Here is a 17109-nt window from a genome sequence, read left to right as displayed (position 1 = left end):
TAGTAAATCCCCTGTGCTAAACCAGGCTGTAAGGATGCACCTGGGCTAGGCTGTGCAGGAGAACAAGGCCCCACACAATTCAAAGAGGTCAGAAGAATGGATGGCATGGGGTGGTCCAGCCTAAGGGGCAAGACTTAAATCTGCCAACAGCCCCCAGCAAAGGGGGAAAATGGGGTGATAACAGGGACCAGGGATGGGAGGAGAGCCAGTTATGCGGTGGGATCACAGGAGCCCAACACAACAGCTCTGCAGCCAGGACCTGTTGCAAACACCAGCCCCGAGTCTGCTGCAGGGAAGAGATACTGCCAGGCATACTGGAGGGCAGGGAAGAATGTAACAGTGAAGAAACACCATCTTCCCCTTGCAAATGAAAAAAAACACTAAAAGCTACCAGTGGGGCAGAGCTCCTCAGCCAGGAAGAAGGGAGTAATCAACCAAGCAGCTTCCTAACCACATCAAAGAAAAAACACATCCAAAAGATGCATTTTTTGCAAGTGCCTTCAAATTATGTGGGCAGACAGGGCCTGTGCAGCTGGTGGGTGAGAGGGGCAGAGCTGCATCAGGGTGGAAAGCTTCAATCCAGAGCAGCATCCTGCAGCCCCCCATGCCAGACACGCTCCTCCTCAGACGCTCAGCAGCCCAACACACAGACTTTGCATTCTAATTAGAGAGCTGAAATCCAGCATTAACGCAAAGCGCCACATCATCTGCTGGCATCACTGGAAGCCGCTTGCATTTACATCTCCTGAGGACGTGGCCTTGAACCAGCTCACCTGCATGCAGCCCTGCAGTGCTACAGGCATGGGTGTGCACCATGGTTTTGGGAAACCACTTTTAAAAATGGGAACCAGGCATTATTATCCCTAGGGATAGTCCAAAACAGGGTAAAAGTACCATTGGCATGGGAAGCCACCCATACGCTGAAGACACCAGAGCACATTCACACCATCGAGTGCCTGAAACCTCAGGGCACTCAATGGCCTGGAGCGGGAGCCTGGGGGTGGCTTTGGAGATCTCCAAGAAGGATGGGTCACTTTTTAAACCACTCATTTGTTTCCTAGAGAACACAGAATCACAGAATCATCTAGGTTGGAAAAGACCTTGAAGATCATCCAGTCCAACCATGAACCTCACACTGACCGTTCTCAACTCCACCACATCCCTCAGCGCTGGGTCAACCCGACTCTTCAACCCCTCCAGGGATGGGGACTCCCCCCCTGCCCTGGGCAGCCCATTCCAACGCCCAACAACCCCTTCTGCAAAGAAATACTTCCTAAGAGCCAGTCTAAACCTTCCCTGGCACAACTTGAGGCCATTCCCTCTTGTCCTATCACTTGTTATGATACGGTGATCCCACTCAACACCAAACCAAACTCAGAGGCATCATTACTACTGTCAGTGCTCAAATGTGCAGTGAGACATGTTCCAGTTCTTGCTCCTAAAACTGTTTTTGACAGGTTTCCACCTGAACACGTGCCTCTCAGCAAGATACACATTCCACAGTCCTTCCACGTGCTGGCACCAACATCCCAATTCATGGGGAAGCCAGAAAGCTGGGATCCAACACTGACCCGACAGCTGGGATCCAACACTGACCCGACAGCTGGGATCCAACACTGACCCGACAGCTGGGATCCAACACTGACCCGACAGCTGGGTGTACCCACCGATGCTAGCTGTTTCTCTGGGGTCTTTCTGCTTGTACAAAACTCATTTTTGGGCATCTCTTTGTGCACAGGCTTGCAAGCACGGTACCCTGAGACAAGCAAAGGTGTGAGTGTTGCAGAGGAGCTGGCAGCTCAGTTCTGCAAATACACTTTCTGGCAAGGCATAGCCCTGCTACCAAAGCATCTGAGCATTTGTTTTAATACACTTATCCTACCAGTCCTTCTCAGGAGTTGTCTGTTCTCCGAAGCACCTAAGCCCCAATCCACAAAGGTCGTTAAGTGAGCTATCAATACCAGCCTGAGTAACACAAGCAAAGAATTGAGCAAAGTATGCAGACTGGGCCAGCCTTTCTCCTCTTATCTGCAGATTGCTCCAGTACAGGATTTTGTTCATCTGACTCCACACCAAGCAACAAGGGAGTCTGCTGGGCCACAGACACCAGACTGTGGAAGATCAAGAGGCTCTTCCCTCAGCACAAGTAGCCTCCTGGGGACAAGGGGTGATACGCTGCTCTGGGGAACATCTCTGTATTCACCAAGAAGGGAGCTGAAACTATTAGCTTTAAACCACTAACTACCCACAGGTAGGACAAGGGGTGCTTAGCTGAAAGGCTCTGCTCATCACCTAAACAGCTACCCCCTTCTCTGCGTCCTTCAGACTGGATCTAGCTGTAGACTGACAGTTGGACCATCATGATAAAATGACTCAAAAATGCAGCTTCATTTGTTTGTGGATATAACCCAGATGAACAGGGCATGAACCCAGCAGTGCTTTCTACCCCAAGGAAGGGGTGATGATCTGCTCCACATCCTTCCATCAGCACGATAGCCCAGCGTGCTCAATGCCTGTGCATCCAGCAACTCTGCCCTGTCTCCTCCTGCCCCTCAAATAATATTCTCAATATTTTATCTATGTCAATTTAATTTTGTTTTGGTTGTAAAGGGCTAAGAGCATAATAAATAGGAAGTTTTATAGTCCTGTGAATCACAGTCGTGTTTGCAACACACACACCCTTACCTAGACTCTGTAGAGTGCTGGGGGATGTCTCCAGCTGTTGACCAGTGGAGAAAGATCTGCACTTTGGCTTTTCAAGGGAGGGTGCAGGACACACTGGAAGCCATCGCTCCCAGCTAAGCAAGTGATTCAGCCAGAAGGAGACATCTGACCTAGGACAGATGTGCTGATGTGGTAGGATGGCAGACCAGGAAATCACTGAGCCCATCCCACCGTCTCCAGACCAGACCAGACCAGACGTCCAGTACCGTCTCAGCAGCTCCTGGGGCTTCTCCCCAACATCCCACCCACCAGCTTCATCTCCCCCTGCTGCTGCTGTGCAGCTCCTGCCCTATCCCCAGCAGACCCTTACAGCACAAAGAGGTGCTCACTGTGACTTCTGCAGCTCCCCCCACATTCATGGGACACCTAACTGCAGGGAGACAGTACAGACCAAAAAGCTTTAAGCAGCTAAGAGGAAGCAGCTATGGATTTTGAAACATTTCTAGCACAACATCTAGGGTTTTAAAAGCAAAAGCATCACTTGGAGAGTAATCTGACATTAGACTGTTCAACAAGCGATGCCTGCAGCACTGTGCATCCTAGGGCTGTTTGTACTGAATATTCTAATTAATACTGCCTAGCACTTGCTTAACAAACTCACATGTTTGTGAAGGGACTAATTTTTTTCCTCCTCTGCCTTTCAGTAGCAAAGATTTCCACAGCTTCAACAGGGCAACGTTACTCCGGGAAGGAGAAATTGTCTTCAGTCATGTAGGCTCCATTACTGGGAGAAAGGTGTGAACAGCAAGCATGTCTGGCAGACGGATTCATTATACCACCGTGTCCTTTATAATGGGAAATGAAAAGCCCATTCTGGTAACTACACTTTATTATAATAGGTCAGAAGAAGTGAAAGGCATCATCTTATAAAATTAACTTCATAAAGACTGCCTTTAAAAAAAAAATATCTCTGCCAGTTTATCCACCCTACCTTTCTTCAGAGATTTTTCTTTTTCTAGAAGAGACATGACTCCAAAGTCTTGTCCCACTGGCTTTCTTCACTTTTACCCTCTATCACAGGGAATAGATCTGTTTTCTCCTAATCAGTCCCAGGCACTTGTTTTGCCAGATGCAATAAATGCCATGTCTTTGTCAAGACAGAGAAAATAGTCAGCAAAGGAGTTAAAATTGAAAGAGACACCCACCCCCAAAGGTCTTCACAAGAAGCAGCGTTACTTTCTTTATAGGAAAGTCAGAATACGGAGATAAATGCACTCGATAACCTGTTCTGTGCTCTTGCATACCTTTCAATTGCTTTTTCTGCTAGCTGCTTCTTTAGTAAAACTAAAGTCCAGTCTCTCAACTGATAATAATTTTGTGATTTAACAGCTTTACGCAATGTGTTTGACTGCAGTTCCTACAGGTGAAAGGCAAGAGATAGCCAGACAATAAAACACCTTCCACACTCACAGCGCTGGCACCTGGTCTCACTCTGAATTTTGAGGGTTGGCATCTACCCCAACTAATTGGTGGGGGAGGGCTGGAAGTGACAGTCATTGCAATTTTAGGCGAATTTATAGATACGGACCCAAGGATAAGTTCTCAGATATATTTTGCAAAGCAGAGGAAACAACGCAAGCCCCAAAACATGCTACTTGAGATGCAACGCTGATAACTGCATCCTTCAGTGGTACAAGCATCAGTTATGTCAAACTCTAGGCAGACTCTCAACAGTATCTATTCCTCAGGTTGCATTTGATTAAGTAGAAATCTTTTAAGAAGTATTTTTCTAATCATTCCTCCTTTGGGGAAAATAAAACACCTCCTTAAAACATTATATGCCAACTGCAGAAGAGCCTTATTTTTAATATTCATGAAAGTTGTGGAAGGAGGATGGAAGAGAATGCTATGAAACAAATAGTTAATTGGCACTTCCAAGGAAGGCTGCATGGATCTAATGTGATAGATTTTAAAGGAGCCTAATTTTCAGAAATTGCCAGAGCTCCAATCTGTGAAAATGTGGCCTTTCACAGATCTCCAATTCAGCTTACCACATCTAGAGTTCCTTTTGAAAAAAAGTCTTGCCATAAAAGCCCCCCAATTTGGTAGCAAAAATTAGCAGCCTTCATGGGATATCAATCCCTTTGTCTCTCCTCCCCTAACTATGGCTCTTTGGAAAGAACTAAGGACCATTTGTCTTTTGTTATTTTTCCAGGTAGGAAAGATAAGAGTAGAATCTAATAAAGAACAAAAATGGGGGAAAAAAACCCCACACCTACAAAAGCTAAATCTTCACACCTAGCCCAAAAGCAGCCCCTATAATTGAAAAGCATTTCTCCCTCTGAAGAAAATAACACCTATTGGGTCTCAAAAAAAAAAAAAAAATCCCTTGACAGTGCGAGGGAGGCCAACACCTCCAGCAGAAGACGGCAGGACACGCTCTGAACCAGTGCTGCACACCCCAGCGAAGACATCGGGTCTGCTGTGGAAGGCGGGCAACACCTAAGGCTCATGGAGCCCTGCAACACGACATTTATTTTGCAGGTGGAAGACTTCAGCTGTTAACCAGAGCATTCATGACTCCTGTACAGAGAAAATTAAGCACCACCTTTCCCCAGCCTGAGAATTAGAACTCAACATCCCTCAACTCCAAAATTAAAGTAAACACATTTGCTTTGAATCTCCTGCAAACTATGAGCTTGGGGAAGAAATCTATTTGAATTTTACACTCACTCACAGACCTTTCCCAAGGGACTGCCTGGCCTCCTTCCTCCCAGGGATCCACCTCGCCACTGGGGACGGGCAGGAAGAAACTCCTGGGGAAGGTGGCTCCCCAAACCTGCTGGTGCTTGTGCTGCAGAGGACACGCGCGGTCACGCGAGGGGAAGCACGCATGTCACCAACCACTTCCAAACCACAACGAGGTCCAGCCCGGAGGACGGCGCAGAGCCCTTCCCCGTGGTTTGCACGGATCGCTTGAAGCGGCTGGGGAAGGGCAAAAGCAAGGGAGGGCAGCCACGGTCTGCCTTCGGCTGCTGGGAGAACAGGAACGATGGTGCAGGGCAAGCCTAAGCACTTAAGAGATGGATCCATAAAGAATGACATTAAAAAGCATAAAGACAACCAGGGCAGGATTTCCTGAACTGCCAGTGCTGAGCAGCACGGCCACAACAGCTTTCAAAATTCGCTATTCAAAACACCCAACTCCCTTGTTTTGCTGTTCCAGTGTCATTAACACCTACTGCATAATCCATTTTAAAAAGGAAGAGACAGCTCCTCAACAAAGCTCAAAACATGGAAATATTTGTTTGGGGTAATATATAAATATTTGGAAATATGTATTTGGATAATGTATGTATTTGGATAACGTATGTATTTGTCTGGGGTAATATATACACATACTTTTTTATATATATATATATATATATACACACAGTGTGTGTATGTATATTTATTTATTAATTTTTCTCCTGCCCAGGCAATTGAGAAAAGAAAAAAAACAAGCACAGAAGGAAGCAGGTTGGGAGACATCATCAGCTGCAGGGCTGGAAAGTGGCTTTTGAGCATGTGAAACAATAGAGGAGCCGCTCGCCCTGCAAAGCCTCCCACCTCCGTGGGCCCGGGGCGGCTGCTCTGCACAGCACTGCCCGGCGGCTTGGCCCTTTGGTCCCCAGGCTGGCGGTCCCTCGCTGTCCCCAGGCTGGCGGTCCCCGGCGCGGTGGTCCCCAGCCAGCCTTTCCTGGGCAGGCTAAGAGTGCCCCCTGCAGCCCTGCCGTCCGTGCCGCCTCCACTGCCCAGCGATTGTTCCCGATTTCAAATAAATAAATAACAAAATACAAATAAGACAGGTTCCTAAATGCAGAAAGAGCTAAAAGCTCCAGAGCAAAGGCATCTGATTTAAAACCACAAAAAGAGCAATCTAGAAGGATGAAGTGTTTAGTAGCGCTCCGTCATGCCTGGTTTTAGCCACTCTGAAGGGAAGGAGGGATGGCAGGGGTGGAGGGAGGATTGTGGGTCCCCCACCAAGCCATTGGCTTTTGTTTTGATGATAAAAAAAAAAAAAAAAAAAAAAAATCACATCACTGAATATCATAGGTAAATGAAACGGATGTTCACGCATCGCTCCAAGAGCGCTGTCAACAGCGCACGCAGCTAGAAGCTGCATGTTCCTTGCAATATTAATCAGACCGCTGCTCTAGCCTTCCTCTCCGCAGCACTAAGGTGCTAGACAAGACAGGAGGAAAAAAACATACCAAACCCCCCCCCAGTCTCTGCTGCGCTTGTCTATCCTTGTGATATACATAAGCCTCCCAGCTCCCTGAGCTTAACCCAGGACCCTAGAAGGCAAATAGATCTCCCTGGGTTTGTTTGCTCCAGCTTTACAAAGGTCACGTCTGTAGCCACACAGCGTTGGGTTTTGAAGGAGCAGTGCCCCACATGCTAAGAACACTCAGCACAGTGACTTGGAAGTCCAAGATTTTTTTTGCCCTGTTTCAGTAGGGCCTCTCAGGGCAGCACTGAGGTGAAAGCATCCAAGCTGCACAGCACAGGGAAGAAAAACCTTTTGCTCTTCTAGAGGGATCCTTATGTTGTACCTACCTTCACCCTTCCAGCAACATGTGTCCAAAAGCCAAGTCACAGCCTACCTTCAGTTAAAACCCCACAGCCCACCCCAAAACAGTGTTGCAACATACAGCTTTCCTCGCCACCTTACAGCTTGCAAGGGAACAGCCTACCAGCCACACAGGAACCACTGTCCTTACCTGTGGTCAAGTCAGGAGAACATCACACACTAATAAAGTAGGAAGAATTCACTGTACAGAGGGAAACGTGTAGTTTCCTCCACAAAGAACAAATCACTGCCCTGCAGCTCCTCGCAAGGCAGTTTTCACTGTAAGGTCTGGGGAGGTTTCAAAGGGTTAAGCGATTCCTCAACTCAGTCCCTTTGGAAAGAAATGCCACAGCCCTGACCAGATGAAAGTACCTGCCTTCTGCTTCGACAGACCCACACAGAAAAGCCACCTCCTAACACAGTACTTCACCGTGCCCTGCAGATTGGAGTTATCACCCTTATTTTGCAGATGGGCAGAGCTGGACACCTATTGCCCCAAATACCTTCTGCAAGCCAGCAGCAGAGCAGGGACCATGGTCTGGGTCAATGAGCAAAAGTTTCTCATCCTGGGAGCAGAAAAGATGCTGTATTTTACAAAGTTTCACCTCTTTTCTGGGATGCATCACAAGGCTTGACAAGTCACCGTACAAAAGGCAGAGGACACAAAGAAAACAGAGATCAGCCAGCACACAGGAGACTGTGGGCTGGCATCCTAAAATCCCTATTCAACGCTCAGCACTATCCCAGGCAGGTCTCACGGCTGACGAGGTATTTCTTGCCAGAGAGGGTATTACAGGCAGCACAGTCCCACATCCTTACAGACATTACAGGGCAACACCCCACCGACTAAGTGAGGTGCACACAGCAAAACACTCGTGGAAGGGAAAGCAAGATGCAAGCTCTCCCTCCATGATGGGAAGGAGCTACACTGTCACGCGGGCAAGACAGATGGAGGAGGGAGCCAGCCCCAGCTAAAACCTTTCACACCAGCTGTCTGCAGCGGCTCTCGGTGCTCCTCCCCAGCCAGGTGTGCTGAGCATCAGGAAAGCTGCTGCACGCCTTTCAGGCAAGAGGAAAAAAATATCCAAGACTATGTCATTTATGCAACAGGCGGAGAGATCTCCAAGCTCCGCAGATGTCTGCTGCAGGGTGATGGGCCACCAGGTCTGACAGCTCACAGCGGCTCCAGACAAAACGCTGGCTTATGTGATCTCTGTCTCACCAGCAGAATTTCTATGGTATAACCTGACAAGCCATTTGTATTTACATTCAGTAAAAGGCTTGTTTACTTCCACAGAGGAAACAAAAATCGTATGATAGCAAGATCCCGTATGAAAACCCTATCAGCTCCAGCCTGGAGCGCTCCACAGACCTGACAGAAAGCGCTTTCCTACCTGAAGAGTTCCCTGATTTCCCTGATTGTGGCCTGGAACGGGATGTTTCGGACCAAGATCTTGGAAGTCTTCTGCTTCTTGACAGTTTGTTTCTTTCGGGATGGTTTCACAGCAGGCCTGTGAAGTCAACAGAGAGGGCAGGTAAGGACCACTGTGCAGCAAAACACCCATCGCACTCCGGCTCCTTCAAAATCAGGAATGCAGAAAACACAGCCAGCTCGCTCACTTCAACATCTTCGCTGGGATGTTACTGGTGACAGTGGAAATGTCATACAGTACACCGAGAAGGAATGAATTTAAGTTATTTAAATCCTAAATCTGAAAATCAAAGTTTCCAGCTTGCTAATTGCAACCTCAGTTGAGGTTAGGCAGCAGACCTGGACTCACATTTGCCACTAACTTTTGTTTTGACATCAAATCTTCTCCATTCAATCGTCAGGAGAACGTACTATTTGGCATATTAGAAAAAAATAGCTTAATGTCAGCTAATTTTGATTCTTTTTCTTGCTGGCTTCGAAAACAGCAAATAAATTTTGTTAATAGATTTTTTTTTTTTTCACTTCAGAATTATATTGCATTTGGGCAAGCTAAGAATTTACCTAATACAAAACACAGCAGCTTATTTCATAAAGCAAAGCATTCCGCATTGTAGGCTGGATACCTACTGAAGGGACTTTAAGATTCAAAATGGATGAAAGTGGTTTATTAAAGAATTGAAATACAAAGTGCAGACAGGGAGTGTCAGATTGCTTCTGGTCCCCAGGGACCAAATTTTCAAGCAACTTTTGACATTTAGGAGATACATCCTCCAAGTAGGGTTTCCAAAGTGTCTAAAGGACAGTTTTTAGGTGCCAACATTCACCTTCAAACATCTGGATTAATTTTCAACTCTGTACCTAGAAGATTCTGTACTGAAAGGGAAACCCTAAAAAGTGAGACTCAGACTCCAAGTAAATTCATCCACAAGTAACCATCCCCTCTGCACCTGACTGCCCAAAAGAAGTTAAATCCCAGGTTTTTTCTTCAAGCAAGAAACCTGTATTTGTCTTGATTTGATCAGAATCGGCAGCAGAAAATTATTCTTAAGCTCCTGTTCTCCCTGATGAACTAGGGTAAAAGATTTCATTACCCAGCAAATATCTGTCTTCAAGAACATGAAATGTGGGCTATCAGTTGATTTTGCAATGCTGACCAAACTGTCACCAAAGCACAGGTTTTAGAGAAGCCTCTTCCTTGAGTTTGGAAGAAAACTCAAGTGCCTGGTTCTCACTTTGGGCTCATTTTTGGGGTCCCACTACTGCATGCTGCTTAGGGATTTTAACTGGAGATATATCATTTAGTGAGTGAACATCTTTGCATGAACTATTCATCATTTCTTTTTTCTTTTCAAGTAAGACTGACTAAAGTGACACTGAGTAAAGCACAACAAAGACTGATGTGTTCAACAGTCAGAGCACGACTGATCACATCCCTTATGATGCAGAGATGCCAGGTAAGAAGTGAAGAACCTACCAAGCATTACTGCAGCTTAAATGTAACCATGTTACAGAGGTGAGACATAAGCTTTACCTGACAGCTCTCTCTGAGATTTTCACTTCCAGCTTATGGCCATCTACAGAGCAGCCCTAGAAGTTAAAACAAAGAAACAACAACAGAAAAAAGAAGTTAAATAACAAAATCAAAGTCGCAACAGCTTCCAAGCTTCCATGATACAAGCACAGCATTTCACATCTTGCTCTTTCCCTTCTCCCTGCCAACGTTTTTCTCTGTCGAACACCATCCATGCGAGGCAAGGTTTCTGATACGAGGTTGGAGACAGCTTGACTGACTGAAGCAGCAGCCAACATCCCTGATCTAGCTGTCCATCAGCCTCAGCTCTGCAACTGAACTGGCAAAGACGAGTCACTTCACTGCTTTGGGCTATGGTTTCCTCTACCTCTAGACTGCAAACTCTTCAAGGCAAGGACTGTCTTATTTGTTCTGGAATGAGCCAAGGATGTCTTACTGGCCATCAGCAAGAAAGCCTTCTGTCTCTTGCTTCCTGTGCCTCAAAGAACTTCCTACAGTTCAGCACTGAAAACAAGCAGCCTCTTGCCTAATCATCCCTGACAGGGCACACAACATGCAAAGGCTCTACACTGGGAACCTGGAGCTCTGCTGCCCACTCCCTCCACAAAATACCCATTTTCCTGCTTTCTCTCTTCCCCAGGATTCTGCCTTTCAAAAGGATGAAGAACACACATCTACCCCAAGACTACCTAGGCTGTGGAATGTGAAACGACCACCTGTTGAAGGTGGGACTCATGGATTGTGGTCACTGAACATGCCCAGATTACACAGAGCAATTCCTTCACATCTGCCTAGAAAGGGATCACTCCAGCAGTCTGGCCCACACCACCCAGGTAGTGTGCACCAAACACTTGTATGTTTTTCTAGCAGCAGAGAGAATGATTTATTTCTTCAGAGTTCAGTCAGACCCTGTGGCACGTGTCATGGAGAAGGCAGGAGGCTTGAAGACCCTGAAGCAATGGCAGAGTCACAGAGGGTAGAGCTGAACTCTCTGCAGCACTAAATACTAAGCAATATTTGTTCTCATTGCGAGTAGGGGCCTGGGTCTCTGTCACCTCTGCAAAGAGCACCCTGCAGAATAAACTCATTAAATTTCCATCATTGCACATTTTCTGCCACCTCCACACCATCAGCACTAGGAAAAACTCTTTTGCATGAGGTCTTGTCCCCTTACATACCCTCTTCTCTCACAAACGTAGCCCATTTTAGAGGTTTCTCCATTTGCACAGTGTAACTCATAGAACTGACATTCTCAACTACATTTTGAACTTCACAGTTCATCCGAGCCTTTGCCCACCACCGCTGGACAGAAATCCAGACTAACAATGCTTAAGCTTACCTGGAGCCGGCGCAGGGCTTTCTGGGCGCTCTCTGGCTTCTTGTACTCCACAAATCCAAAGCCCATTGAAAGCAAAGTGCCTCTCAGAAGAGAAAGGGGTAACTCATTAAATTAGTAGGAAACAGTGATGATATTAAGTAGAAGATGAAAAACAAATTGGGAGCAAGAGTCGATTGCCAAAACTGGGGGGACAGAAACTAATACCCCGGGCAAAGGGCCAGCCTGCCCATGCCCCAGCACTGATGCTTCTCATGAGCACCCCTTCCTGACTTGTTTTGAGCAAGACACTTCTCTAGAACAGCTTGTTTTGGTGCTGATGTCAGACGAGATAACTGATGTTGCATGCAAAACAGATTTTTTGCTTTGCATCATTTCAGTGCAACCTCCTTAAATAAAACACTAAGCCCTACAAAACAACTGCCAGTCATAGTCAGGGTAAGTGATCCCATTACAGATACACAAACATTTGTTTATACACGGGACCTTCTCCTCATGACTGAAATGAGACCTTCATTTGGAAAAATTGTCAGCTACCCAGTGATGGGTGTGACTTTTCTTGGAGGATAACGATATGCAGGTTGAAGTTTGGTCCCCAGAGGAGACACTGCTAACCTGCGACCCCTTCAGAAATTCATTTTGGCCAACACTTGACAAGCAGTCAGTTATGGACCACTGCTGGGAGCCGAGCATTTGAGATCAGTTTCAGTTTGGACTGCTGTGTGCTGTATTTCCCATCATCACAAAGTTCAAGCCCTGTGTTTCATTTAAGAGACAAAATGCCTTTGAGGTCTGCAAGGCACAAAAGGAGCAAGCACTTCTATAAACCTGGGCAGGCAGCTGCTGGTTCCACGCTAAAGGAGGAGACATCTATTCCACTTCCCAGACAGCAAAGGTTTGCAGCACCTATGGTCACACCGTGCTTCTGAGGAACGCACTGACCGGTACAAGAGCCATAATCAAGGCTGGGTGAGGAAAGGAAAAATCCACCAGCAAAAACATAACCCCCAGTTTCCAACTTCATAACCTCAGTGTTAGCAGACTGTAGAGATGACCCCACAGTGACAGGAGGGGATTGCTTTGGTAGGTGGTATGAGATCAGCCCACACTCAAGTGTTGCTGTCTGGTCATGTGCATGACTACAGCCAGACATGCAAGCAGTACTGAGGAGTTTGCTTTACTTTTCTTTCAGTGGATCCAAGTTTTCAAGTATCCCATGCAAGAGGAGCCCTGTTAAGGCAAAATCCTATAAAGCTGTGCAACTCCCTAGCCTAAAATCCAGAACAAAGACACAGCCCATCTAGCCAGTGCTTGCCTTAAGCAAACTCTTCCCTGACCAGCCACCCAGAAAGCGAGCGCAGACAATGCAACAGCCATAACCACTCGTCACCACAGCCTGCTGGGTTCAAAGCTGGCAGGCAGAAGGCAAACGAAGCCCACTCAGCACAGTACTCAGCCAGGCATCCTTGAAGATCCCGGCCGTTATTGCGGATAAAACATGTCGTGCGCAGGTTTAATCATCATGGGGCACCGGTTCCTTTCAACTTGCATCCCACTCTCTTCTGTGATCCTGAAGGAGTTGGCTTCTCTATCTCAAGATCTCAAGAGAAGGCCGCATCTCCACAAATCCCACAATTGAGCTTAACCTTCTAGACTGAACCCCGGGGTATTTTTGGTTGCTGCTTTCAGCCATTTCAAACAGGCACACTTCTAGAAATATTAAGGAATTCGCCAACAAGAACACAAATGCTCAGCCAGATGAATGCTAAAGCAATGCCACACCTGAGCCCTCAGCAACCAGTCGAGGGAAGGAATTGAACAGCAACATCTAGAGTACCTGCTTTGTCTTTCTTCTTGGATATTGTGCAGCTCTTCACAGCTCCCACTTTGGAGAACGTCTGCAAGGAATTTGGACACGTGATTCAGTTCCCTTTGTCCCAGGCTTGCAACTCGAGTGACAATGTGACCCTCTTGCAGAGCCAGGAGCTCACAGGCCCACCTCCCCCTAGCACACACCTGACAAGCAGTCAGAGCATCTGTGTCTTTTCTTACAAAATTATTTCTGTACAAACACACACACACACACACACAAAGACTTTTAAGGTAATCAATACACACATTCCCCCAAATCCTCCACCACTACAGAAACAGTGCAGAGATCTGGGATGGCTCTGGAGGAACACTATGGGTTACAAGATGCCCTCAGCCAGGCAGGACTTAGGGGTGGGTGACTCCTGTGATGCCCCTAGCACACAGCACTTTCCAAAGACATGCAGGCGGGGCTGGAGGGTAACAGGAGCTGCAAACCGTCTGTTCAACTCCCTTGTAAAACTGAGCCAGAAGGCAGGAAAAGAAGATGGGACAAGTCCCAGTCCTCCTCTGAACATTGACATCTGTCCGCAGCCCCAGCTGGAGCAAGGTCTCTACATCATACCACAGTCCCAAGGTAGAGGAGCACAGGTCCAGGATGGACTGACATCACACCAGCATGCTTGGGCCATGAGATGTGGCATTTCACATGGCTACAAAAAGTGGGAGAGACGAGAACTCCCAGTTGCTTTTCCCTATTTTGCTATCAACATCCCACATAGCTTTAGAAATGCTACGATCTCTCCCAAGTGCTTTGCTGAAGTAAAGCAGCACAGACAGCTCGATCTTGGTAGAATCTTAGATGAAAAGCACATTTTGGTGAAACCATCATTTATTTATTTATTGCCTTAACACACAAAACAGCATCACAGCTGCAAAAGTGCTTGTCCCAAGGAGAAGCATTACAGAAAGCATGGGAAATGAAAAGTCTTAAAAGATTTCCTACTGCCTCCACCTGTCCCAAGGTGGAATTAAACCCCAACAAAACAGTTTCAGATACATTTGTCTTAATTGATGCCAGAACCCCCAAAGGAGAGATTCCCAGTCCAATCCAGTGCTCCCTCATCTCCCATTAGGTCATACTGGCTGCAGTGTAACTCCTTTAACCACCTTATCCTCAGCACAACAGGTGGAGAACAGCTTGCCACTTGCCTTCTGCAGCAGAGTAGAGCCCTTTCTTCTAGCCCATGCTGGGAGTGGGGGCTTTACTCCCTCAGGTATCCCAGTCTGGCTCTCAACCACACACTCAACCCTCTCCTGATCCATCTGAGCGGACCATGCTAAGCAAAACCCAGTCCCCTCTCCTTGCTTATGGCTCACCTCCTTCAGTGTGTCTTCCGTGGTAGCAAAGTTCAGGTTTTTGATGAACAAGGTACACCCAGGAATGCTTTCTTCTTCCTCCTCCTCCTCTTCTTCCTCCTCTTCTTCCTGTGTTGCTGTTTCCTCTGAGCCCTTTATAGCTTCACCTGAAACAAAATGAATAAACCCAAGTTTGTAAGATGTAACAAAGTCAAATTTGGGGGGCTTCCCACAACCCCAGTTAATAGTTACTACTCCAGCAGGAACAGGCCACTTCTCTATTGGCTCTTTGTGGGTGGACAGAGACACTGAAGCAAGCTCACCACACAGTATATGAACATGTCCCCATGAAAATTAAAATACTGCCTATTCTTTGAGTATAGAAACTCCAAAAACCTGCTTCCCCAGCACTCAGACACCCTCACAACAAACCCAGCCAGACACCTGCTGAACTAGGCAAGGGGCCCCAAACTTAAGCATCCTTCTACGTTGCTCTGAAACCTCATCTCTTGCCAATACATATCCACAGGATGTGAAATGAAAACTTCCCCATCAGCACGTGGAGGAATATGGTCTCTTAAGCCCAAACACATACTGAAAGGCAACGAAGAACTGCACCCAGCACAGAGGCTGTGGTCTTAAAGGGCTTCACTATAGCATTAACACTTCCAGAGTTTATACTCCATGACCCACAAACCTCACTCACGTCAACAGCAACACATACTATATTGCACAAATCCTGCTTTGGGATTCTATAGATAAACCTGTAAAAAGAAAACCAAATAATCAAGCTGCAATTCAGCAGCTGGTGCACAGCTTCCTCGGGGGCATGCAAGCCCCACGGTGGAGCTGTGAGCGCCTGCCCACAGCTGGGAAGTTAACAGAAGCCTGGGTATAGCTGATCAATGGACAAATCTGCTGGTATTTGCAGTTGGGTCTTACCAAGGAGGGAGGCTTTGGCAACAGCATTTTCACACTCTCCATCCATCCATTTCCCTCTCTTCCCAACTTCTAAAATGGCTTAATAATTTCTACTGTACTTAACGTGACCAAGACACTTCAGAGCTTTGAGCTTTCACACATGCAGGAAGGTGGGGAGAGATCTGTTGGACCTCACACTGAAGTGGGGGCTGCAGTGGGACTAGGCCCTTATTAGACATCAGCGAATACACGCAAGCGTGTATATCTCTCATATCCATGGACTCACCAACTCCTTTCCTCGCTAGACCGCTTGTCTTTTAGAGCGGCTTAATCCCCTACAGCACAGCTGATGCTGCACCCAGAAGGGGTAAAATACTCATCTCCCTTTGCATTAACATCCCCCGCAGTAATTCTTATAGGCTTCTGTCTCTCATTTCACAGGAGGAGCACCTGCATTGGGCCAGGTTCTCCACCCCAAGAGCTGTCTTTCCCCACACAGCTCCACCTGGCTGCCCTCCCTGTCCCCAGCACCACGGAGCCCAAGCCTTTTTGGTCGGGTGGTCTGACCCTCCTCACTCCAGCCAGCAGGGTATTTGCCAACAAGGCACTGAAAAAACCCATCGCCTTTGAAGGAAGTTTTTTTGGGGAAAGAGGAGGGAAAAGATTCAGCGAGACAGGTGCAGGATGAAGAGATGCCTCCATCTGTGGATGGCACAACACAACACAGCCACATGTGCCTTTTGTGAGCGAGGCATTCACCAGGCATCCCCTCCCTTCCCTCTCCCAGATCCAGAGGCTGGCAGCAAGGACCATTATCAGCCCCTAGCAGCCTTCTAGGAGCTCCTGCACTTAAAGCCCTTTATCTCCAGGTAAGGGTCTCAGTTACAGGGAGATAAAGTGGTCCCCCACCTCCCCCTGGCTCCAGCCTTCCCCTGTGACCCAGGCGCAGAATGGCAGCCCAGGAAGAGGCTTTCACCAGTTTTTCTTCCTCCTCCCAAAACCTGAGAGTCCTGAAATAGCTTCTAGCAAAACAAACCTACATAAAGCCATGCTCCTCCAGCCTCTTTTTCTTTTTTAAAAGGGTCTTGAGATGTTTTAAATATACAAGCAAGATTTTATTTTTATAGCCCCTGGGATGGGGAGAAAGAGGGTATACTCAGGGAGGGGAGATCACGTCCTTGCAGTGGGAAAATCACCCAAAGCATAAAGTGGGACTTGGCACAAGAGCAGAGAAATATGTACAGGGACACACAGCCTGTCAGTGGCAAGTCAGCCTCTCCAGCCACTGCTGCCCAGAGCTCCCGTTGTTGCAGCTTGCTTGGCTGCCCGGGGCCAGGGACTGTGTCCGTGCACAGACGCTGAAAGGATCAGGTCCAGCTGAGAGAGAACAGCTCCTGCTCTCCTGACAGCTGCTGCCAAAACCAGACTGGACCAAAAATCTCTTC

At 47.3% G+C, this 17109-nt stretch overlaps 1 protein-coding gene across 1 annotated transcript in view; it reads right to left on the bottom strand.

Moving 5' to 3' along the window:
- The window catches only part of RBM19 (RNA binding motif protein 19), a 72403-nt gene that overhangs the window by 43128 nt on the left and 12166 nt on the right, over positions 1-17109 (bottom strand). Inside the window, exons 17-21 of the mRNA XM_074887387.1 lie at positions 14765-14910; positions 13413-13473; positions 11579-11658; positions 10240-10295; positions 8671-8787 (exon numbers count right to left, since the gene is read on the bottom strand). Coding sequence (XP_074743488.1) covers positions 8671-8787; positions 10240-10295; positions 11579-11658; positions 13413-13473; positions 14765-14910 — 460 coding nt within the window. The remainder of the gene's footprint in view (positions 1-8670; positions 8788-10239; positions 10296-11578; positions 11659-13412; positions 13474-14764; positions 14911-17109) is intronic.

Source organism: Strix uralensis, chromosome 17 (assembly GCF_047716275.1).
Source record: "Strix uralensis isolate ZFMK-TIS-50842 chromosome 17, bStrUra1, whole genome shotgun sequence".
In the NCBI taxonomy this organism is placed as follows: Eukaryota; Metazoa; Chordata; class Aves; order Strigiformes; family Strigidae; genus Strix; species Strix uralensis.
Note: the sequence above shows the minus strand (reverse complement) of the source record. Positions and strands in the feature narration are given on the sequence as shown.